General features: G+C 50.8%; 1 protein-coding gene across 3 annotated transcripts in view; it reads left to right on the forward strand.

Annotated features, from left to right (window-relative positions):
* The window catches only part of H6pd (hexose-6-phosphate dehydrogenase/glucose 1-dehydrogenase), a 28,927-nt gene extending 11,766 nt beyond the window's left edge, over window positions 1–17,161 (forward strand). For 2 of the 3 annotated variants that reach the window (XM_028757961.1, XM_028757962.1), the window contains exons 3-6: window positions 579–1,215; window positions 2,292–2,409; window positions 12,438–12,707; window positions 13,677–17,161. In XM_028757961.1, coding sequence (XP_028613794.1) covers window positions 598–1,215; window positions 2,292–2,409; window positions 12,438–12,707; window positions 13,677–15,040 — 2,370 coding nt within the window. In that variant the 5' untranslated portion in view covers window positions 579–597 and the 3' untranslated portion in view covers window positions 15,041–17,161. The remainder of the gene's footprint in view (window positions 1–578; window positions 1,216–2,291; window positions 2,410–12,437; window positions 12,708–13,676) is intronic. The other variant, XR_003710098.1, reaches the window with a different exon arrangement.
* The last annotated feature ends 7,455 nt before the right edge of the window (window positions 17,162–24,616 follow it).

Consider the following 24,616-nt stretch of genomic DNA (forward strand, 5'->3'; position numbering starts at 1 on the left):
TGAACCATCTTTCTGGCCTTCAGTCTGGTCTTAGGTGTTGTCCCAGAGCCACTATTAGTTGTGACTTTTGCATGTTGCCCAGCAGACATGGGCAAAAGCTGAGTGGTAGGTGAGAAAGGACAGTCATATCCTCTCACGGTCCAGCCATTGGCCGGAAGGGTACCTTGTACTATTCCTGGCCTGGGGTTCTCCTGCTGTCCAATTAGCCTGCGCTCATGGCTGGAACTAACTGTGGTTGTGGAGTGGATGACTCCTCTCTCATCACCATGGACTTCCCTGGTGATTCATGCCACTCTCCCATCCTTTGAGTGGCAGAACGCACTGGTTCCACTCAGTGGCCTAGGACTTTCCCGGACACAATTCCTGCTTGCAGAGCAAGCTCCCTACATACTTTTGACACAGAAGACAGACTTCTCAGGGGGGGAGGAGAATGCCGGGGCACTATAACAATTCCCTGAGAAACAGGTGGCCATTTCTCGCCAGGCAGGAAATGTTTGATGTCCTGGCTGTGTTCCTTCTACATCATAACCTCCTGAACCGTGTCTGATCCTTCCTTGTTCCTTGTCTGCTCTTCCCAGGCACACAGGCATTTGGAAGATGCTCGTAGCAGCAATGTGCTTGGCCCTTCTGGGCTGCCTGCAGGCGCAGGAATTCAAGGGACACGTTTCCATAATCCTGCTGGGAGCAACCGGGGACCTAGCTAAAAAGTACCTGTGGCAGGGCCTGTTTCAGCTATACCTGGATGAGGCTGGGAAAGGTCACAGTTTTAGCTTCCATGGGGCCGCCCTGACAGCCCCCCAGCAAGGCCAGAAGCTCATGGACAAAGCTTTGGAGTCCTTCTCCTGCCCCAAGGACTTGGTATCCAGTCAGTGTAATGAACTCAAGAGTCAGTTTCTACAGCTGAGCCAGTACCGCCAACTGAAGACAGCGGAGGACTATCAGACTCTGAACAAGGACATTGAGACCCAAGTCCAGCGGGATGGGCTCTGGGAGGCAGGCAGGATCTTCTACTTCTCTGTGCCGCCCTTCGCCTACGCAGACATTGCCCGTAACATCAACAGCAGCTGCCGCCCACATCCAGGAGCCTGGCTAAGGGTTGTTCTTGAAAAACCCTTTGGCCATGACCACCTCTCAGCCCAGCAGCTGGCTTCAGAACTTGGAAGCTTTTTCCAGGAAGAGGAGATGTACCGTGTAGATCATTACCTGGGCAAGCAGGTGAGCTGCAGCTGGCATGGCTGTGCTAGGTGGTGTATTATGGATCTGTCATTAGGAACTGACTGTCAAATGTAGAACTGAGCTAGAGAGTGTTAGGAACCCTCAGCCTCATCATCTTCCTGAAGGAAAACAGGAAAGATGGAAGTTGGGGAAACTGGTAGAGTAGCAGGCAGAAAGGTTCAATCTCTGTATCCTAGTCTGGGCTTCCCAGTGAGGGGGATGCATTCCAGTTCCCCCATGTTGACTTGCTTTCTCCATAGAAGTGGTTCAGGGACTCTGATGTCTGGATCTGGCTTTCATTTGAGAATGTTGTGGGAATCGGAATTAGTTTTTTAAAAATCTCTCACCCGTCTGCCCTTTTAAAATAAAACTGTTTTTTCATCTTGAATTCTGTCTTGAGGCAAAAGGCTGGTAACAGTTTAGAACTGAATAAGGGAAGCAGTGTTCCACAAAGCCTAGGAAGCAGGAGCTTGGGACGATCTGGAAGACACAGTCCTCAGGGCTGTGCACTCTGGGCTCGTCATGGCCAACATCCTCAACAGAGCGTACACTGTACTGTGCTCTTTGGTACCCAGACTGCTGAGCTGGGCCTCGTACTGGTCAGGGAGATGGCTACCCATCCAGCCCTCTGCATTTGTCATGGGTATAGTCTCAAGACCAGGACCAGCCTTGTTAAGGTGTGTTGACCTGGAAACAAAAAGGAACAGCATTAAATGTTTACAGTTTGAAGTTTTTCATGTTACAATTTTACCACTAAATTACCTTATTGAAAGTCGATAGTCTTAAATGACAGAGTTCTTTTTTTTCTTTCCTTTTTTTTTTTAAAAAAAAAATTGTATACAGATTGAACCAAGGGTCTCACGCATGTGAGGCAAGCACCCTACACTTAGCTATAGCCACAGGAAAATAGTTTAAAACATTTTAGGTCATTTTGTTTAGTGTATCTCCACTGAATTGTGAGACCTAGGAGCCATAGTCCACAGAGTGTTTTCCCCCTTTAAGTGGAGAGGTCTGGAGCTCGAGGGCTCTTCCTTTACCCAAAAGAACCTGGGATGACCAGTCTTTCTCCCTGACAGGCAGTGGCTCAGATTCTGCCCTTCCGCGATCAGAACCGCAAGGCCTTGGATGGCCTCTGGAACAGGCACCATGTGGAGCGCGTGGAAATCATCTTGAAGGAGACCATAGATGCGGAAGGTGCGTGAGAGTTCTGGCACTCCTTAGCCTTGCGGCCCGGTGTTTGGTGGCTCTCCAGGCTCTGCAGTCTGGAGTATAAGCCAGGCCTTTGCACCACGTCCAGCTCAGCTTGGAGGGAGGGTTTCTGTTAGTATGTAACCTCCTTCCAGATTGCCCTACCGTGGGCTGAACTTTTTACTGGGCCAACCCGCAGGGTGCCTAGTGGCAAAGCCCAAGTTGTCATTGATGCCCCAGGGGGGCATCTGATCCAGTGACATTCACTTGGTGGAGACATTTGAAACATCTGACACGTTGTGCTGGCAGTTACCCCAGGCACGTTTTTAGTGCGTGTGACTGTGTTTGTGTATATATGTGTGTGTATTTTTGAGACAGGGTCTCATATAGCCCAGGCTGGACTCAGAATCATGACATAGCCAGGAATGACCTTGAACCTCTGATCCTCCTGCCTCTACATCCCTAGTACTGGGACTCTAGGTGAGCACTACCACACCCAGCTAACGTGGGTCTTATGCTAGTATAATAATGGTGACCATTGCAGCTTTGTGCTTATGTGGGTGATGCCGCTACATGGGAAGTGGCAGCTCTCCTATGCTCTCCTGTCTCTCAAGTGATCTGTACCGTCCTTGCTTATTCTGGGAGGCCTTCACGGGCCACTCCCTCCTGAAGCCAGACTTCCCTTGCTCTCCGTGGAGCTGTTCCTGGTTTGCGATGTCTTCTTTTTCTCTCTCTCTCCTGTGCCAAGAGGGCACCTGTCTTACAAAGTACTGTCCTTTTTCCATCTCAGACAGAAGTAGATGTTTCAGATGATGACAGATACGGTTCCTTTGAGCTCTGGCATTCTGCAGTGTTAATTCAAAATGTTTAGGTGTGTGTGCATGTGTTTATACACACATGCGTGCACAGGTGCACATGTGTTGTGTGATCTTGCAGAGGTCAGAGGACATCTTTGGAGTTCTTTCCTACCGTGTGGCTTCTGGCTATTGAACTCAGATCATCACTCAGGCTTGGTGGCAACACATTTACTCACCAAGTCATGTTATTATGATTAAAACTATTTTTTTTTTAGATTTATTTCATTGTTTTAAGTGTATTCATATTTTGCCTGAATGTATATGTGTACCAGGCATACACCCAGTGCCCCGGGAGGTCAGAAGAGAGAGCACTGGATCTCTTGGGACTGGAGTTGCAGACAGTTGTGAGTCACCCTGTGGGTGCTGGGAATCGGATGCAGAGCAGTCAGTGCTTTAACCCCTGAGCCGTCTCTCAGGCCCCTGTTATTACGATTTTGATCCTCACATTTACATTGTGTCTTTCACCATCACCATCGTTATATAGTAATAATTTAAGAAGCTGTTACTGTGTCCCCAGTAGCCACATTAGGTGGGGGACAATTACTGGCCTTCTCTAAAAGAATCAGTGTGGTGCTGTGTCCAAGGGTCCTTGGCTGGAGTGAAGGAGCCTGCTCCTAGGTCAGCAGTGTGGCCTTACCTCTCACACTTGGCACCACTGCCCAGTGTCACTGCCCCCCCCCACCCCCCAGATGTGCGCCTGCTTTCTGTAGCTGCAGGAATCCCCAGAGGCCACCCCTTTTCTATCCCATAGCGTGACCTGGCTAGAACAGAGCGCTCCAGGCTTCTGAATCAACGGTGGATGTCTGTCCTTCCCCTCCACCACCTGTACTTTACGCTTTCTTTCGCCCCCCCCACCACCACCCCTGTAACCCTGGCATGTCTCCTTTCTCTTGGTGTGTGTACTTAGCACTGAAGCCCTGGGCAGGGTCGGGGTGAGAAACCCCAGTATAGAGGCCACAGGCAAACAGTGGAAAGCAGGTGTGGAGTGAGCTGTGTAGGCAGGGTTTGACAGGTATCTCCCCATCAGGAGGTACTGATCTCTGCCCTCCAGGATCCACGGGCTGCCCCTTTTCATGAGTCTCAGGAAGTTTTCCGAACCCCTTCAGGTGCCTGATGTCCAAGGAGAGTGTGTGCTGGACCTTGTTCTTGCTTCCTCTGCAGAGCTGAGCTGCAGATCTGGCACTGAGAACTTGGATCCGATGGGTGGTACAGCAGCCACTCCTGAGCCAACCAGTGGTGGTGTCTACACTTCTTTCTGCTGTCTGGACTTGGTCTGTTTCTGCCCAGGCAGAGAGACAGTGTCTCGTTCCCCCTCCCTGGGGTTCTTCCCTGTGCTCACCACGGGGCATGGAACAGTCCCACGTGTGTGCAGTTGTCTGTGGTCCTCTCACCTCTACTCTGCCCGTCTCCTGCTATGCCTTTCATGCATTGTACACTCTCTGTGGATTCTTTACAGTTTCCATGGAGAATGGGCCCAGGCAGACTACAGCATTACAAAGGTGCCTTTGGAGGTTACAGAGTGGAAGCTGGCGGACAGATAGACAGACAGGTGGACAACCGGGAAGGTGGACGTGGTGAGGCCAGTCTGTAGCAGCGAGAACATGGGTCTGACCCATGCTGCTACCAGGGTGGCTGTTCCCAGAGACAGATCAGGGGCTGGCTACATGGCTCCTGTAGCAAGTGGTTTGACTGTTCCTGCACCGCCTCCAGCATGGTGCTTTTCCACACAGTGGGAAGGCAGGCAGCCAGGTCGTGTGTGTGTGTGTGTGTGTGTGTGTGTGTCTGTCCGTCCCATCTAGTGTGAGATGGGGACTGCTGTGAGGGGCTGGTCCGTCTGGGCTTCCTTTCATTTAAAATTGTTTGTTTCGTTTTGTTTTGTTTGAGACAGTGTGTCACAGTGTAGCCTAGGCTGGCCTCCATCTTGCAATATAGCTGAGGCTGGCCTTAAACTCACAGAAATACTGGTGCCCTGATCCCAGACTCCCAAGTGCTGGGGTCACAGACACAAACTACCACTAATGACTCCCCTTTTCTAACACTTATTTTGTTGCAGCTGCCCAGAAGGACTGCTGCTGGCTGTGGTTTGGGTCTCTCAGGTCTAGGCACAGGTCCAGAGCAGTCACTAGTGGGAGACCTTCAACCCAGTAGGAGGGCCTCTGTCTTGGGACATGTTGGCGGTAGATTGAGCACACATGAGTGCCAGGAGGGCAAGTCTTATTGCCATCCTGAGGAGTACAGACAGAGGCTCCAGGCCCAGTCTTCCCCCACCTACCTGACAGGACTGTAGTTCTGCTCAAGTGCCAACATCTGGGTGACGGTGGGTGAGGGCCACTCCTGTTGGCCTCAGCCTGGGCTGAATGTTTCCAAGGCTGAATTCTGAGCCTTGAAGTCTGGATTTTAAGGGGGAAGACCAAGGTCACAGCCATTTCCTGTCCCTCTCCCCCCATACCAACCCACTCTACTGCTACCCCCCAGGTAGATGCTGGGGGGGGGTGTCTAAACTGTACCCTGCATTCTGGAGAGGCAGGGGCGTGCTATCCGAGCATTCCCTGCCCCTGCCCCTGCCCCTGCTTTGTGGCAGCTATGGGAAGGGACTTCTGAACTGCAAGGTCATTGGCTCTTTCTCTCCCACCCCATGCACCTGGGTGGCAGGCAGCAGTTTCTCCAGCTCCCTCCCCTCCCCGGCATCTGCCGCAGCCTTTGGCTCAGTGGAGCTTGCTGCAGTGGATGCTGCAGAGGCTGGGGGCACACTGGAGAAGGAAGGTAGAAGCCATACTTCAGGCCAACAACAACCCCTGCAGTGTCTGACCTGGGTTCTCCCCACAGGAGACCCGAGGTCCCTCAGTGGGGTCTTCGGATGCAGCAGCATGGGCTAAGGAAGTGACCTTGGCCACATCGCCTGTGGCATTGAAGCAATGAGTCCAAATGGCTGTGCAGGTGGAGGAGTCGGGTCTTTCAGGACAGAGGTTTGATAGTCTGTGTTCTGGGGTTTGAACCCCCAAGCTCTTATCCATGGCATCCCTCAGCTTCTCCATGTCCAGGCTCTCTGAGGTTGGCCTCCCTCACTACCTTGTGCTCAGGACTCTCTCTACCAACTCAGTTTCCCTCTGCACAGAAAGCTCTCTGGAAAGTGGGGGTAGGGAAGGGGGGCATTCCCCAAGGCTGCCCCTGCTGGGGACCAGGGAACAACATGTGATACATGTTCACCCCTGGGGGTTAGGATGGCTGCCCAGTGCCTCTCACCAAGAGACCCAAACAGCCACGCTCCTCCCTGGTAACACCAGCTGTCCTGCCGTCCTTTTGCCCATGTGACAGAAGGGGTTGGGCACTCGCTCAGCAGAGCTGCGTCCCTTCCAAACCATCTGCTGTGCTGTCTGCAGGTTGAGCTGGGGCAGCTGCAGCTCGGTGCCCAGAGCCCGGGAGAGAGTGGGGGGAGGAGAGAGAGAGGGAGGGGGAGGGGAAGGGAAAGAGGAGGGGGAGGGAGGAAGGGGAGGGGGAAGAGGAGGGAGAGGGGGAGGGGAGGGGAAAGAGGAGGGGGGAGGGGAAGGGGGAGGGGGAGAGGGAAGAGGAGAGAAAGGGGGAGGGGAGAGGGAGAGAGAGAGAGAGAGAGCAGTCAGCATTTCTCCTCGGTTCTCACCTTCCTTATTTTTAGTGATCTCAGAAGACATTGGTAGAAACTGCGGCTAACTTTTGGTTGTTTTCTCCTCTTTGTTTTGTTAAAATATCTATTTTTTTTTTTCTGGGGAATCCAGCTCTCCCACAGCGCAGAACATGGGAGGTGGTTACTGGTTCAGTTCAGTAGATGTGACCCGTGGTTCAGCTTGCAAAGTGTAAAAGCCATCCTAGCTGTTCTCTGGGTGATTGTCTGTGTTAAATTAGATAATGTCCATGGTTGTACTCGACAAATAGAGATTCCCCCAAGTTCATGAGGAGAGGATGATCTTAAAATGCCTGTTCCAAGCAATGGTGGCTTAGCGTGTGGTGTGTAGTTGGTCTATAATAGTCTTCCTGCTTTCTTAAATCTCCCATCCATATCTCCATGTATTGACAATCTGCATAATATATTTTAACAGATCTATATTTTTGTTCAGTTCTATTTATATCACAGAATATGCAGTATAAATTCTATAACTAGGCATTTTGGCTGTTTCCAGTTTTTGCTATTTTAAGTAGTACTTTCTGAATTTTTTTCTTTTGAGATCAGATCTACCTTCTGTAAAATGTATCATTTAAAGTTAGTGACTCAGTGTGTTGTAATGCTTTTGCAATATCGTGAAGCCAGTCTTTACTTCTAGAACATTCATGATCGTTAACTTTTCCCTCTCTAGTATATTTCTACAGTGGAGTCACTGCGCCAAAGGTGACAAGCAGTTCCAAGCCATCTCTGTCCCTTAGATGAACAGGATAGCAGAGGGCAAAGCCACTAGGAGTTGAGTTCACGGGGTCTTTCTTCTAGTTGGCTTGCACTTCCTTTTTTCTACACTCTGAATTTTAGCTTGTAACCTTTAACCTAGAAAAGGATGCGCAAAGCCAGTAGAGATCCCCTTTAGGAAGAACAAATCAGTTCCGACAGCTGACAGGTCTTGGGCTAAGTCAGCACACTGAGTACCGGGAAAGCGCTGTCCACTCTGCGGCTCAGCCTCTGACCCCGCCCACCCTGCCGCTCAGCCTCTGACCCCGCCCACCCCGCCGCTCAGCCTCTGACCCCGCCCACCCTGCCGCTCAGCCTCTGACCCCTCCACTCTGCGGCTCAGCCTCTGACCCCGCCCACTCTGCGGCTCAGCCTCTGACCCCGCCCACTCTGCCGCTCAGCCTCTGAGCCCTGTGCACAGTCTCTTTCACTTGTGGCCCACGTTACAGTCCTGGTTCTTCATAGACAGGTTGGGAGCGAAGCCCATAAATCCACGGGCTGTGCTAAATACAGGCACACTCCCAGAGCTTGAAATGAAGGAGTAAAGGAAGCACTCCTCTAGTCAGCAGGTAGTAACCCCCAGGCATGCAATCTCCCCAGAAAGAAGGAGCTGGTGGATAAAAATAGGAAGAGAGCCACTCGGGGATTTAGGAAATTAATGAATAGTAAGCAGATAGCGGGCTTTTAAGGACTCTGGTGCCCTCTCTCCATCAAAAATTCATCTGTTCTTCAAGCCATAATTGTCCTCTCTTTGCTTAAATCTGCTCTAACCCATTGATTTTTATCAAGTATGGGTTTTCACATTTGAGCATCCTGAAGCTGGCTTTGCTGTCCAGGGTACCAGGCTGAGCCAGCAGCCCGCTTCTTCCTGAAGTTATAATTAGCCATGTTCGAATTTCGGGCTTGGTGAAGTCCATGATCCTGTCGCCTCATCTTGTGCCTCCAGTGACCTTTTGGGGACTCACTGCGTGTCCCATGAGTACTTCTCTGAGTCAGAGATTTCAAATGGACACCATCAAGGTGTCCTCGCACTTTCCTCATGAAATGCCAACTGCTGTTAAAAAGAAGTATGTATTTTTATTTTATGTGTGGGGTGTCTTGCTTGAATGTATGTCTGTGTACCACATGAGTGCCTGATGCCCATGGGGGGTCAGAAGACAGTGTCTCACCCCCTGGACCTTTACAGATGGTTGTGAGCCACCATGTGGGTGTTGGGAACTGAACCCTGGTCCTCTCTGCAAGGGCCACAAATGCTGAGCCATCTCCAGCTCCCCCTACAGGTAGCATGCATATATATATATATATATATGTTTTGTTTTTTCTGAGACAGAGTCTCACTATGTAGCTCTGGCTGTCCTGAAACTTTCTCTGTAGACCAGGCTGGCCTTGAACTTACAGAGATCCACCTGCCTCTGCCTCTCAAGTGCTGGGATTAAAGGTGTGTACCACCATGCCTGGCACTACTTCATTCTTAGTAGTTTTGCATGTGTGTTTGTTTTCGTGTGTGCAGTAGCAGTGGGGTCAGATGAGGGCTTCAGAGCCTCTGGACCTGGAGCTATGAGTAGTTGAGGGTGTGGGAACTGAACTCGGGTCTTCTGGAAAAGTGGCAAGTGCTCTTAACCACTGACCCATCTCTCTACCCCCCCACTCCCACTGCCTTTTTAAATTTCATTATTTCCAGATAGCCACCATGTCTGTCCAGCAAGACAGGTTCTGAAGACTCAGGATGCCTGCTCAGAACAAATATTCTCAGCTTCACAAGTCTGATATGGGATCATTTGTCTGTTTGGAATTAAATAGTAACTAGATTCCTGGTAGAATAATGCTTAGGAAACACATGAAAGGTAAATTAACTATGTAACCAGACTTACAAACAGTTTTTATTTAAATTTTTATTTTTCCCTCCTGGGAGTGAGCCCAGAGCCTCAAGCATGATAAATAAACATACTACCAGTGCACCCTCCCAGAGCTTTTACAAATTCTGTTCTTCAAAAACCCTCTAGTACATTTATTTATTTATTGATTGATTGATTCATTTATCTATCTTTTTATCTATTTATTATGTGTATGTATGGGTGTGCATGCTGTGGCACACATGTGGAGGTCAGATGGTAACTTGTAGGAACCGGTTCCTCTTTCCATCTTATGGGACCTGTGGACCGAACCCAAGTTCTCAGGCTTGTGAGCAAGCACGTTTCCCCGATAGCTTATCCCTGCAGCCTCCCAACAGGCATTTAAAAATGCTTTGCCATCTCCTGTGTGTGTCTCCTTGGCCTCTATAATATTTCCTGTCCTCTGTTCCCAACTTTGAGTGTACTTACTTCTGTTTGTACGTTTGTACACTTTTGTGTGCACGTGTGTGTCGTGCACACGTGTGTATATACGTGTGCTTGTGGGGAGCTGGGTTTCTTCCTCAAGCACAGTCCATATTATTCGTCTTGAGTTAGGGTCTCTCTGTGTGGCCAGCCAGCTATTCCCGGGGCTGGAGTGCTGTCCTCGGTGCTGGAGTTCCCGGCATGCACCGCCACAGCCAGCGTTTGACATGGCTGGGGATCTGAAGGTGCATGAGCAGCGTGTTGCTGACTGAATCGTCTCCCTGGTCTCAGCCAGCGCTCGACTCTCTTTACTGTTATTAGTGTGTCCATGTCCTTAAACAATACGCTGTCAGGTCCCAGTAAGGAGCCATACGCTACACATCGGCTTTTTGTTTGCTTGGCTTTTTGTGCTGCTGAGGTTGGAGTCCGGGACCACGTGGTGCCAGGCAGGGCTCTGCTGCCAATCCCCACCCAAGTCTTCTTTTCACCTCTTCACTCTGCCTCCCTTTGCAAACTTCGGGTCTCTTTTCTATTCTGCCTCTCCTGGCCCCTTCTAATCTCACCTCTTCGGCCCCCATGTCCTCTCCAAATAAGTTCCACTTGATCAAAGCAATGCTGTCTCCCTGTGAGATGAGCCAGGATGTGTGTGCCTCCATTCCTTCTGCTGTGTATTGTGTCAAAGTGCCAATGTGTGAGGTAGCCCATACACAACAGCTTTGTCTTTTATCTCGGGTCTCAGGTGCAGGCATGGGCTGGAGAAGGCAGGCCTGCAGTATGTGAGGCCAGAGCTCCTAGGTTCTCGGGGTGCACAGGGATTAGTTAGCTACACTGCAGCATACATGGCAAAGCATTTGGTAAGTGACTGGTCTTCATCCCATGCTATCAGGTTTGCTGTGTGAGTGAGGTGGTGACTGGACTTGGTGTTTGCAAATTGGGACATTCAGGCCTGTGACGAGGGTAGGGGTACCTCTGAATCCTGTGCTTTGATGTTTGTGTCTGTGTGGAAGTCAGGGAGAATCAGAGCTCACGTGCTTTAGTGGCCCTGGTCACATGACCGCTTCCCAGGTAGAACAGAGGTAAGCAGATACTTGCCATGTCGACCTTTGTGGCTGGAGAGTGACATATGTCAGGTGCTTGGTGGTGCCCCAGGTCATAGGTGGCAAGCTTCACCATCACACTGGCCCACCTGCCAGCCAGCTGTCTCCACCCGGATGTTCGCAACATTGTAACACATGCATAGTTTCCTGGCAGCCATTGGGTCCCTGCCTGTCCTTCCATCTCTGAGTGTTTTGATGGCTGCACTGTTGCTCTAGGCTAGCTTCAGAGTCTGCCTCTGCTCCTTCCTTTTCTTTCACCATCCTCTGCTCTTCCGTTGGCAAGTCCAGTCATCTGAAAAGACTCTAGCTCCTCAGTCACTGCTCTAGTGGGAGCCTGGCCATCTCTGCCGTCTCTTCCTGCCTCTACAGCCTCACCACACAGCAGGGTCCTGCACTCGGTGTGGCTCGGGCCTGCTCCTCTGTGGACATCCAAGGTCTTCCCTTGGAACCTGGGCACTGTACCTTAACCTCATCCCACAGGATGCCAGCCCCCCTCCAGCATCTCCTCTTGCTCCCCTGTCCAGCCCCAACAGTCCCTGTCTCTCCTACCCTGGGACTCTTCATCTGAAATGCCTTTTGGTCTCCGAGGAGCCTCCCACGACCCTCTGACACATGCTACAGGTTTTCCTTTGTCTTCTTTCCTCTTTCTCTCCTTCCCATTTTGTTGTACCTCGGCTAAGTGTACTCTTGGGTCGTGGGGTGGTTGGTGTTTTTAGCTCTGTTTAGTGGTAGGATGTACAAGCCAGTCAGTGAAGTAGCCCTCATTAGGAGGTGGTTGTCAGTGCCAGCACCCAGTCCTCTCCAGGCTGGTCCACCTCTCATCTTGATAGGTTGTTTCACCTGCTGGCTAGTGCCTAGGAAGGGAGGGCAGGGTAAGGAGGCTGGCCAATATCCAGAGATGTTCCCGCCTGGCCCTGAGACTAGAATCTTCTCAAGCATATTCTTGTGATGCCCGGCGGGACGATCCCTTCTCTTTTTTTAAAGATTTATTTATTTATTTTATTTATGAGTACACTGTAGCTGTCTTCAGACACACCAGAAGAGGGCATCGAATCTCATTACGGATGGTTGTGAGCCACCATGTGGTTGCTGGGATTTGAACTCAGGACCTCTGGAAGAGCAGTCAGTGCTCTTAACCACTGAGCCATCTCTCCAGCCCCCGATCCCTTCTCTTAAAATAGTTATGATGAAGGGCGGTTGCCCCAACCGCCCCTTTCCTGTGTCATGTTGCTGCGGCTTGCTGTGGCACACCTTGTCATGGGTTCTTTGGATGGCGGAATGAGGATGCCGGGACAGCGATGGGGTAGCGTCTCACCAACCTCAGGGACCCTCTGACAGCCCTCCTGTCGCTCAGGTCGGGCCAGTTTCTATGAGGAGTATGGCGTCATTCGCGACACGCTGCAGAACCACCTGACTGAGATCCTCATGCTGGTGGCTATGGAGCTGCCCCACAACATCAGCAGCTCAGCCGCCGTGCTCCAGCACAAGCTCCAGACCTTCCAGGCCCTGCGGGGGCTGCAGAAGAGCAGTGCCATCCTCGGACAGTACCAGGGCTATAGCGGGCAGGTGCGCCAAGAGCTACAGAAGCCAGACAGCTTCCAGAGCCTGACGCCAACCTTCGCAGGTAGGCACCAGGGCTGGCGTCTATGGGATCACCGACAGCTGGAGGCAGCTGTTCCACCAAGTGCCCTTTGCAGTGTGGTAGCTGGGATTCCGAGAGATCTTTTCAGTGCATGGTGACCACCACCTCCTCGGCCTGATGCCAGCTTAAAGCTTCAGGTCACCTACTTCAGCCTCCGTTCAGTCCCAGAAAATCTGTGGGACTCAGATAGGTGCCACCTTTGTGGGCCGTGTTTATCGCTTCCATAGTGAGGTGCAGAGTTCTACCCAGCCACAGCCAAGGAACATTCCCGTGGACAGACACTACACTGGCCATCGGATACCTGCTAGAGCTACCTGGAAAGTCCCAGGAGAGTCTGGGGAGACCAGTTGGCTCTTAGCAGGCAGAGACCATGGCCATAAGACCGCCCCTGCATTTAGAGCCCATTTGATGTGGCAGATAGTGTGTGTGCCTCACCTTAGTCTGCACACACCCACAAGGCAAGTGGTTGTTGTCTTTGGACGTGAAGGCACAGAGGCAAGTGAAAGGGCTCGACTTTGTATGTAGTATGTCATGACTCCTATGACTGTGGCCTGCACACACGTGCACATGTTACTCCCGCCCCACGGACTCCTGCATCTCCTCCCCACCCACCTGGCCTCCACTCATGCTTGCCCTTGTTTTGGCAACCTGGGATGTTCACGCCTCAGGACACCGCCCTTACCCATCAAGGTCCAACAGGCCTCCTACCCCTTCTGCCCGACCAGAGAACCTTCCATGGCAGGCACCAAGCCTGGTTAGATTGGGGGACCTCAGAGCACTGGTGTTCTGGCTGTAGAATTATCCCCACAAGCTGTTTCCAGCCCTGCCTGAGGAGAGGCAGCGGGATGCTGAAGACAAAGCAAGACAGGCTTGGCAGAGGCACCAGGTGATGGGTGGGCTGCAGAGCTCACTCTCAGACTGATGTTACTGTCTGCTCTTTTTCCGCCTCAGGTGTCCTCGTTCACATCGACAACCTGCGCTGGGAGGGCGTCCCTTTCATCCTGATGTCCGGCAAGGCCTTGGATGAGAGAGTGGGCTATGTTCGGATCGTGTTTAAGAACCGGGCATACTGCACCCAGAGCGAGAGGAACTGGGTGCCGGAGCAGAGCCGGTGCCTGCCGCAGCAGATTGTCTTCTACATTGGACACGGTGAGCTGGGCCACCCTGCCATCCTGGTCAGCCAGAACCTGTTCAAGCCCTCTCTACCCACTCAGAGCTGGAAGGAGGTGCAGGACCAGCCTGGGCTCCGCCTCTTTGGCCGTCCTCTGTCTGATTACTATGCCTATAGACCTGTGCGGGAACAAGATGCCTACTCCACCCTCCTGTCACACATCTTCCACTGCCGCAAGGAGTCCTTCATCACCACAGAGAACCTCTTGGCCTCATGGGTCTTCTGGACCCCGTTACTGGACAGCCTGGCCTTTGAATTTCCACGCCCATACCCAGGGGGAGCCGAGAATGGCCAGCTGCTAGACTTTGAGTTTAGCGGTGGTCAGCTGACCTTCTCCCAGCAGCAGCTAGAGGTGCTGATACCAGAGCTAGGGTCAGTCCCAAAGCCCAGTGACTTCCAGGTCCTCAGGGCCCAGTATAGACAGAGCCCACTGATTACTGCCTGGCCAGAGGAGCTGATCTCTAAGCTGGCCAGTGACATTGAAGCCACTGCGGTGCAGGCGGTACGGCGCTTTGGCAAGTTCCACCTGGCTCTGTCAGGTGGGTCGAGCCCCATAGCTCTCTTCCAGCAGCTGGCCACGGGGCATTATGGCTTCCCCTGGGCCCACACACACCTCTGGTTGGTTGATGAGCGCTGTGTCCCTCTGTCAGACCCAGACTCCAACTTCCAGGGCCTGCAGGCTCACCTGCTGCAGCACGTCAGGGTACCCTACTACAACATTCACCCCATGCCGGTGCATCTGCACCAGCGGCTCTGTGCTGAGGAGGACCAGGGAGCTCAGACCTATGCCAGTGAGATCTCGGCCCTGGTGGCCAACAGCAGCTTCGACCTGGTGCTTCTGGGCATGGGCACCGATGGGCACACGGCCTCTCTGTTCCCACAGTCACCCACGGGGCTGGATGGTGACCAGCTGGTGGTGCTGACAGAGAGCCCATTCAGGCCACACCAACGAATGAGCCTCAGCCTGCCCCTCATCAACCGAGCCAAGAAGGTAGCTGTCCTGGTCATGGGCAGAACGAAACGTGAGATCGCCATGTTGGTGAGCCGCGTGGGCCATGAGCCCAAGAAGTGGCCCATCTCAGGTGTGGTGCCTCTTTCTGGGCAGCTGGTTTGGTACATGGATTACGAGGCCTTTCTGGGATGACAGGAACATCCTGGGCTTAGTCACTCTCACCCTTTCTCTCAGCTGCCCAGTGTGCCTTAGCTGCGTGGAGCCTGGCCCCAGAGAAGGGAGGACAAAACTCTGAGTCGGCTTCCTGGACCCACTGGTTCTGTGGAATTATGGTGCCTGCACATGGAAACAAGGTAGAGCCCTGGCCTCAAAACCCAGATGGGAGAGAGACTAAGGCCTGAGCAGTTACACACCAGTATCTACAACACACTGTAAGACTGGGCGAAGGCTCCATGCTTAAGAACCAAAGTGGCCTGCCAAGACTGGCCCGTGATATTCGAACTGGTTTCTGTGGGAAGAGGGGCCAGCATTGGTGGGGAGGAGGGTGCAGAGACTCCTGGTGAATGTCTTGCTCTGAGCCAGGCCGGAAGAGTAGACATGATCCTGGGACTGCACCAGGCAACCCTCTTCTGGTATCCCTTCATCCCTCTGTGCACCTCGCTGAGCTCCTCCCTTCCTTCCGGCAGCACCTATCTCTGGGCCAGACACCCACTGTCCTCAGTATTCCCCATTACTCCTCAGCCTCTCCCTTTCTACAGACACAGACACTGCCACATTAAAGGTTCCCTCCAAATCTAGGGACCAAGGCTCCCCTTTCCCACTGAGAACTGTCCTGCCGTCACTGGGCTATCAGGCATCTCTGATCTAACTAGACAGCACGGCTCTGTCTGCTCCTGGGCCGGGGGTGATTCCAGCTCACAGCCTCTTTCTAGGGCTTATGTGGCCAGTTCACAGCCCCAGGGCAGCCTGCAGCTAGCTCTCTCTCCTCACACTACCTCTTAGGGGCTTCAAGCCTGGCAGTGGTCCCTCCCCTGCCCGGCATTTCCACCTTTCTCATTGGCTAACCTGGTGCCACTGGGAACACTATAGGCAGCTCCTAACTTCAGCCTCCTCTGGGGCTTTGGAGTTTTTATTTTTATTTTTTTAAAGAAAGCCAACAACATAAAGCAAACGTTTCAGGGTGCAGACAGTTTTCGTTTAGGCCTCCTGCTTAGTCATGTGAACAAGGGAGGGCCCAGAAGGCTTAGGATGGTCCCTCCTCACAGTTACCTGTGCCAGTCACAGAGTCTCCATGTCTTTCAGAATTTTCCCAGAGAAGGGTTTTCCTGTGACGAGGAGCATCAGGAAATCAGTTTCTCTACTTTTAATTGATTGTACTTTCTCCTGAGCAACACATGGAAAAGAATTCTTGCTTTCACTAGAGATGTATGTGTACACAGAGTGTAGTCTGAGCTGGGGCTCTGTATGAAAGGCACTCTTGTTAAAATTCTGCTTACTCTGGCCTCCAGTGACCCAGATTGACAGAGCACCTCTATTCCAAGAGAGCTATCCTTGGCAGAGAAGAGGACCGCCCTGGGGTCCTTAGTCCTGGCCTGCTTTGCTCAGGCTAGGATGCAGGTAGTTGCAGGTGAAGTTCCACCTTTGGCCATGTGGGGGAGCCCACGTGCCACCACTCACATTCCACCCAGGAGGCAGGTTTAGTGCCAACCGTCTTTCTTGCTCTCTGCCTCTCTGGCTTCTTAGCCCAGTGCCTTTTCATCTGTTCTTTATGGACTCGGCCTTTTGCAGTTGCAACATCAGAGAGGAAGGGGCCTTGCGTGCCTCAGGAGAGAGAGGGTGCACAGGCTGTGTGTCACCATTCTGAATAACAGTGAGTCACTCCCCAGCCTGAGCCTAGAATGTCCTGTTCTTACCAAGAGGAATGACTCGCCTCTGTCTGTGGGGAGTCTGCACAGGGGAGGCCAGTGTGGGGAAATACCAAAGATCTCCTTTCCGGAAGCAAGCACTAATAAAATCTCATTGGAAAGGTTTCGAGGGACACTGTCCGTGTTCTTTGGTGTGCACCTGTTCATGCCCTTTCCCCTTCTGCCCTGAGTTAGGAAGGAGTGATGCTCAGAGCCAGGACCACGGAGGATGCTGCTCTTCAGACCTTCTGGACCACCATCCACAGCAAGCAGTGTGCTTTCTGTCACCAATCAGTCAGTGTATAAATCTGAATCTTGAGTCTCAGGAAGGAGTTCTCAGCCTTAAGACCTGGGATACCCTCTTTTTTAAAATTTTTTCATTAAAAAATTGTTGCTTGCAAACCACTTACATTGAGTTGATAAACAGTGTGATAAACATAGCCTTTGCCAGCTTCCTGCCTGTCTGGAAGTGGAGGTCTGAGGCTGGGAAGGGAGGACAAGGTGTGCAGGTCCCTGGGGGAAGGGGAATGTGTGGTCACTTTGTATCTGGGACACAGGCTTCCCTCCCAGGAGTCACTTCAGCTCCCCCAGGGAGCTCCCCCCTGTAGCTGTGGCTTAGCTCTGGCCTTGCAGGCCCTCCCTCACCCTGGGCTGGCTCTGACCCCTGGTGGGTTCTGCTAACCGCACCCCTACTTATTCCCTTGTTGATACAATGGAAGCAAAACTCTTCACCTCGCTGGTGCCTCTTGTGGGTTCCCTGCTGACAGGCAGATGCTAGATGCTATGCACAGGCACACCTTGTCCTGTGGACAGCCTAGTGTGCCTCATAGTGGGACCTCAGTGACCAAAGATTTGAAACTGGAAAAATGTCCAGTGGCGGCCAGAAACCGTATGTTAGATTCTAGAGCCATGCCTCACACCCTGTGGGACCTGTTCTTTTCCAGGGCCTTGTATGGCTGAGTCAGGCTCCATGGGTAGGCCCATGATTCCACCATGCAAAAGGCACGGAGGCATGTGAATGGCAGAAGTTGTCCTCCTTGGGGTGAGACGCCAGTTAGAATTTTCTGGCTTGTGAGGGGCTTCTGCAAGTTGCAGGCTAAATTCTGATTTCTAATCCCTGGCAAATGTTTCTGAGAACTGCACCTTAAGTGGTCCCATCTTGTTAATTTCTTGCTTCATTTTTAAAATGATTTTAAAATTTTTTACGTGCATGTTTTACCTGCATATGTGTCTGTGTGAGGGTGTCAGACGCCCTAGAACTGGAGTTACAGACAATTGTGAGCTGCCATGTGGGTGCTGGGAATTGATCCCAGGTTTTCTGAAAGAGCAGCCAAGTGCTCTTAATCACAGAGCCATCTCTCCAGCCCCAACTTTCAGCTTACTATTGCTCTGCAGAAAATTGTTCTCACTTTTACTCCCCAAATTAGTGGAATCAGAGCTGCCTGCCACTTGGACTAATATCTTAGACCTCTCCCTTGAGGATCTTCTCCCCAAATTGATGGGGCTTGACACCCCCTCCCCAGTCCTCTTTTGCTGACCACTCTCCTTCTTTCTCTGACTCTGACAGAGAGCCAGGGGTGTGTCGTGCAAAAAGGATTGAAGAAGCTTCCAGAAAACCTTAATAGGGCTACTTTTTTGTTTGTTTGTTTGTTTGTTTGTTTGTTTTTCGAGACAGGGTTTCTCTGTGTAGCCCTGGCTGTCCTGGAACTCACTCTGTAGACCAGGCTGGCCTCGAACTCAGAAATCCATCTGCCTCTGCCTCCCAAGTGCTGGGCGTGTGCCACCACTGCCCAGCAGGGCTACTTCTTAGAATTTAATTTTCAGGAACTTTTTTTTTTTTTTTTTGGTCCTACAGAGTGTGTGCAGCCCCTCAGAGTGGCTCTGCAGCAGATCAGAAGCTGCATTTTTATCTTACACAGCTGGGCCCCTGCAGGCCTTCGTTCACTACTAGAAATATCACCCGGCAGCATCCCAGTGTGAGGTAGTGAGCCACAGGTGGTGAAAGGAAGGCACCTTGGTTGGCAGAAGTGGTCAGCACCTGCTGCTCTGGGAATGGCTGACCAGAGGAAGGAACAGGCTGCTCTTCCCAGGTGTCACAGGCTGCACAGGTCATGAGATTGCTGACTGAACTGAAGAAAACAGGCCCATCTGCCTTCTGCTCTCTTCTCCCCCAGCTTCCCGTCCTTCTGGAGCAGTTCTGCACAAGTGTCTCAGCCCCCAAGGCTGTGCTGTGGCCCGGGACCTTGGTACTTAAAGATGTGCTCATGGCTTGGTTTGGCAGCTTATCTAGTGGGGAAAGATGGTGCTCAGGCATTAGTCAGAATCCAACCTGAACTAGCGACTAGTCGGGAGGCTCTGCACTGTTCTGCCTGGGCCCATTTTAACTGCAGTGTTGGGGATGTCCAGTTGAAGATGAGATTTGTTCCTGACATGGCCCTGCCTAAGCTTTCCTTGAGCCCATCAGCAGCTACCAACAGCTTAGCTCCGCAGTCTGCCAGTGCAAGAGAGTTGGTTGCGTGCATGCCCTTCGCTTTCCTTATTCTGCATCCCTTGTGGGCTTTCTAGAAAAAAATAAAAACTTCCCTGCCTTCTGCCCTTCCTCCTCTGGAGCAGAACTGGCCTCCAGGTTTCAAAGGATTCCTTTCGAGCGTTTGGCCCCTGAAAAGGAGCAGGCATCTAACCAGAACATGTTCCTGGAAGATACTTGATGCAGATGCCTTCCAGGAACACCAAGAATCCTGCCTTCTGCAAGCTCCTCACACCCACCGTCGTCGGCTCCTCACACCTAGAGGTGGGTGTGAGGAACCCCAAGGATCTTTCAGCTCCTAGCTGAGCAAGGTGTCACTTCGCCACTTCTGTCACCAGCACAAGACATCCTGCCAAGGGATCCAAAGATGCTTCACTGTGATCTAGCAAGCGATGCGGGTGGAGATGGCTTGGGTGTTTTATAACTCTGGCGGATCAAGAGTATATTTATTTGCAGGTCCCAGAGGATGTCCATGTCTGTGTGTGAACACGGACAGGGCCTCAAATTAATGACACTTGTAGTCATTCTTTGACCTCAAGGGTGAGTTTGTTAAAGCCCTGTGTTGTTTCAATGACTTGGTGTTTTAAACGAAGTCTATGTATCTTTCCTGTCCCTTTCTATTGAGTGCCAGGATTTGCATGTGCCAGATGCTGTTGAGACTGTTTGAACAGCTGGGAGCTTGCACTGAGGGTGCGGTATACATAGACACATGTGTCAGGGTGCAGGTGTACACAGACACCACATGTGTCAGGGTGCAGGTATACATAGATACCACCTGTGTCAAAGTACAAGTGTACAGACACTGTGTGTCAGGATGCAGGTGTACAGACACCGTGTATGTCAGAGTGGCTAGGCCTCATAGAGGTCTAGATGGGCTGGTTATTGTTATGTTTTATAAAAAGAAAGAGAAGCTAGGGATATGTTTGGTGGAGGCGCATGGTATGGGGGAAAGGGGTGCCTCTGCGGGCCTATGCTGAGGGATCCCTTCCCCCTGAGGGACAGTAGAGTATAGAATAGTTGATTTTGGGCAATGGGGAGGGGAGTTGAGGGAGTAGAGACAGAGAAAGGTGGAGAGAGAGAGAGAGAGAGAGAGAGAGAGAGAGAGGAAGGAGAAGAAGAAGAAGAGGAGGAAGAGGAGGAGGAGGAGGAGGAGGAGGAAGAGGAGGAGGAGGAGGACGAGAAGGATGAGGAGGACAGGCCGGCCAGGGAATAGGGAGAGAAGGGGAAGACAATGGTAAGGGAGAAGGAGCAAGAGAAGAGAAGGGAGTAAGAGAGCCGGGAGGGGTAGCAAGCAGCCCCTTTTATAGTGGGTTAGGACGCCTGGCTGTTGCCAGGTAACTGTGGGGCGGAGCTTAGACGAAATGCCAGCAGTTATGATGCATCATGGGAATGCAGCTCAATTGACAGAGCACAGGCCTAACGTGCAAAGCCCTGGGTTGCATTCCCAGTGTCACATAAACTGAGAATGGTGGTACACACCTGTAATCCCAGGACTTGGGAATTCAAGGCTATCCTTGGCTACATAGCAGTATCAAGCCAACCTAAGATAGTTGAGACCCTGTTTTAATAATAATTTCTTTAAAAAGCACCATGAGTTCAAAACGTAAGGACTAGGTTAGCTGGGTGTGAGAACACCCACGCTGTTTCTCTCTTGTCGCAGGGTCGGCACAGTTGGTCTGTCCACTTAGGAGAGCGAGGCTAAGTGAACTCCAGTAGTGGGCAGTGCTGCTTCTGCCGGTCCATACCTGAGTGAGAAACACTCAGTTCTGATTCCCCAGAAACTCCTCAGTCTCTGTGACACACTAGAGAAAACAAAGGAAGAAGGATTTATTCTGGCCTATGATTCATTTTAGCCCAAGGTCACTTGACAGTGTTGTTTGTGGGCCAGAATTGAGGCAGAACGGCAGGGCATGGTGACCCGGAAGTGGGATAAAACAGGCAGGCAAGGAGCAAGGGACGAAACTCCAAGAGCCCTGCTGGCAGGAACCTGCTCTCTCCAATGAAGGCTGACCTCTTTCTGTCACCTCTGAGAACGCTCTCATATTATGAAATCAGCAAGGAATTAATGTGGCAGTGACGTCAGCACCTTCGGGATGCAGTCCAGAGCCCACCAGCTGGCAGCCCAGCCCCTGAGGCAGGAGTCTGCAGACAGATTTCCATCCAAACCATCACAAAGGGGCAAGCCGCAACCGTGCTGAGGGTCTGGGTCTGGGTGATGAGCTGGGCTGTGTCCTTTCTCTCTACCCACAGCCTGGACTTGGGAGTCTGGGCTTTCGTCAGGTAGGGTTGGCAGCGGACAATGGCGTAAGTGGGAGTGTACAGGAGCAAGAATGTGGGGAGTTTGTTTGTTTTCTGTTTTGTTTTTGTTGTTTGAGATAGAGTTTCTCTGTAGCCCTGGCTTTTCTGGAACTTACTCTGTAGACCATCGTGGCCTTGAACCTGCTTCTACCTCCTGAGTCCTGGGATTAAAGGTGTACACCACCACTGTGCAGCAAAAATGTGGGGTCCCCCGCCCAGAAAAATCTCCCCTAATCTTGTGGAAATGTCTCAGAGAATGAAATATATTCAGAACAAGTGCCTTTTAAAGCTTTCTGAGACCCTTTATGGTTTTTTGTTTGTTTGTTTTGTATGTCAAATATAACATCTATTTTTTTTAAGCAATAAACTTGTTTACTTGCCAAGTTTCTTCCTTTTGGAGACGGAGTAAAGTGGCTCTTGAGTCTGGCTAGTGTGGTCAGGGGAGGGGGCACGGAGCAAATACCCTGCTGGTTTGTACCTGTCAACTTGACACAGGCTAGTGTCACCTAGGAGGATGGTGGGCCTCTTCTGACCCTCTAGGGCATCTACACACACACACACACACAGAGACACATACACATACACAGACACACATACACACACACAGACTCACATACACACACTCACACACAGGCACACACACTCACACACAGAGGCACACACATTCACACACATTCACACAACACTCACATACTCACACTCACAGGCACACACACATGGAGGCACACACATTTACACACAGGCACACACTCACAGGCACACACACAGGCACACACATTCACACACAGACACATACACATAGGCACACACAAGCACACATACATGGAAGCACACTCACACACAGGCACACACACAGGCACACACACATAGGCACACGCAGGCACACACACATGGAAGCACACACACACAGGCATACACACAGGCACACACATGTTCATATACATAAAATTTAAAAAAATATTATTCTTTTGGAATTCAAAATTTCAACTCAGAACACAACTCAGAATTTACATATTCACCGTGAAAAACAACTATGACAGACTCGAAACCAAAATAAATAAATAAATAAATAAATAAATAAATAAATAAAATCCCTCTCATGACTCATGTGGGCTTGGCCTATATTCATCCTTCCTCATCACCAAATATCCTCTCGATCTCCTTTTCAAGTTTTCTATCTGTATTGACCCTGCTACCCATTTCCCTGCACACATAGAAGGCTACACTTGGAATATGATGAAGAACACGTGTTTTAGGTTTTTCTTTCTGACCTCGGGGCACCTTGTATAATAATGTCCTTTCCCAGTCCATCTGTTTTCCCGGTAAGTTTCACAATATCATTTTTTAAAAAAAGTCTGCGGATTAGTATTCCAGCATGTAAATACACCATACTTGCTTTCTCTAGTCACCTGCTGATGAGCGTAAGTCGGTTCCATTCTCTTGCTCTCGTGAATAGTGCAACAGTAAGCACGAACGTGCAAACAATTTTGTGGTGGAGAATGGAGCTTTGATAAATGCCCGGGTCTGGAATGGCTGGAGCACAAGGTAGTTCCACACTAAACCGGTTGAGGAGCCTCCAAACTGATCTCCATAATGGCTACATTAATTTCTACTCCAGCAGTGAATAAAGGTTCCTTTCCCTACAACATTTCCAACGTTTGGTGTCAGATTTCTTTTTTAAATAAAAATTTTTAATATAATATTTCTATTAATTCTCCTCTTTTTCCTCCCCCCCTAACTTCTCCTGGATCTGGATCGATCTCTACTTCAACACCCCTCCCAACTTTGTTTTTTTTAATCTTTTATTTTTTTACTTTTATGTAGATTAGTGTTTTGCCTGCATGTATCTCTGTGCACCACATGTGTCTAGTCCCCAAGGAGGCCAGAAGAGGACGTCTGATCTTCTGGAATTGGAGTTACAGATGGTTGTGCGCCACTGTGTGGGGGCTGGGAATTGAAACTGGGTCCTCCAGAAACGCAGTCAGTGCCCTTAATTGATGAGCCATCTCTAGCCCTTGAATCCTATTTAAAAAACAAACAAACAAACAAACAAACAAAAAACCCAACCCACTGAGTCCCATTTGTGTGTCCAAAATCTCATGGGTGGGGGGTGTCCACTAGGCCATGATCAGCATACTAGGGGCCACCGCACCCTTAAAGAAAAATGACTCTTCCTTCCCCAGAAGCCATCCACTGTCAATAGAGGGAGTGCGTACTGTCTAGTTTTATGTCAACTTGTTCAAAGCTAGACTCATCAGAGAGGAGGGGGCCTCAATTAAAGCCCATAAGATTGGGTTGTAGGCAAACCTGTGGGGCATTTTCTTAATTAGTTATTGATGGGCGGGGCCCAGCCCACTGTGGGTGGTGCCACTCTGGGGCTGGTGGTCCTGGGTTCCATAAGAAAGCAGACTGAGCAAGCCATGAGGAGCAAGCCAGTAAGTAGCACCCTCCATGGCCTCTGCATAGCTCCTGCCTCCAGGTTCCTGCCCTGCCCAAGTTCCTGTCCTGACTTCTCCAGCGATGAGCAGGAAGTATAAGTCAAGTAAACCCTTTCCTCCCCGAGTTGCTTTCAGTCATGGAGTTTCATCACCAGCAATAGTAACCCCAGCTAAGACAGTGTGCTCAGGTCTCTTGTTGATAGCCGTTCTGAATGGGATGTGGTGGTATCTCAAAGTAATTTTAATTTGCATTTCTCCAAGTGGTGAACACTTTAAAACTGGCTCTTGCCCGTGTGTTTCTTCTTTTGACAACTGTGTGTTTGGTTATTTAGTCCATTGGTTGATATGTAGTATTTATTTCTTTGATATTTTATTACTGCAGTCCCTTGTAAGTTCTGGATATTAGCCCTTATCTTTGGTGAAGCTGACTAAGATTTTCTCCCCTGCCTTGGGCTGTCTGTGTGATCTGCTGCTCCTTTCCCTTATGTGTGGAAACTTACTTTTGTGTAGTCCTGTCTGCTGAGACTGGAGACGGTTCCTGTGCCGTTAGTGTTCTATTCAGGAAGTTCTTGCCTGTTCCAGTGCCTTGAAGAGTATTCCC

Source organism: Grammomys surdaster, unplaced genomic scaffold (genome assembly GCF_004785775.1).
Source record: "Grammomys surdaster isolate TR1022 unplaced genomic scaffold, NIH_TR_1.0 126185, whole genome shotgun sequence".
Lineage (NCBI taxonomy): Eukaryota > Metazoa > Chordata > Mammalia > Rodentia > Muridae > Grammomys > Grammomys surdaster.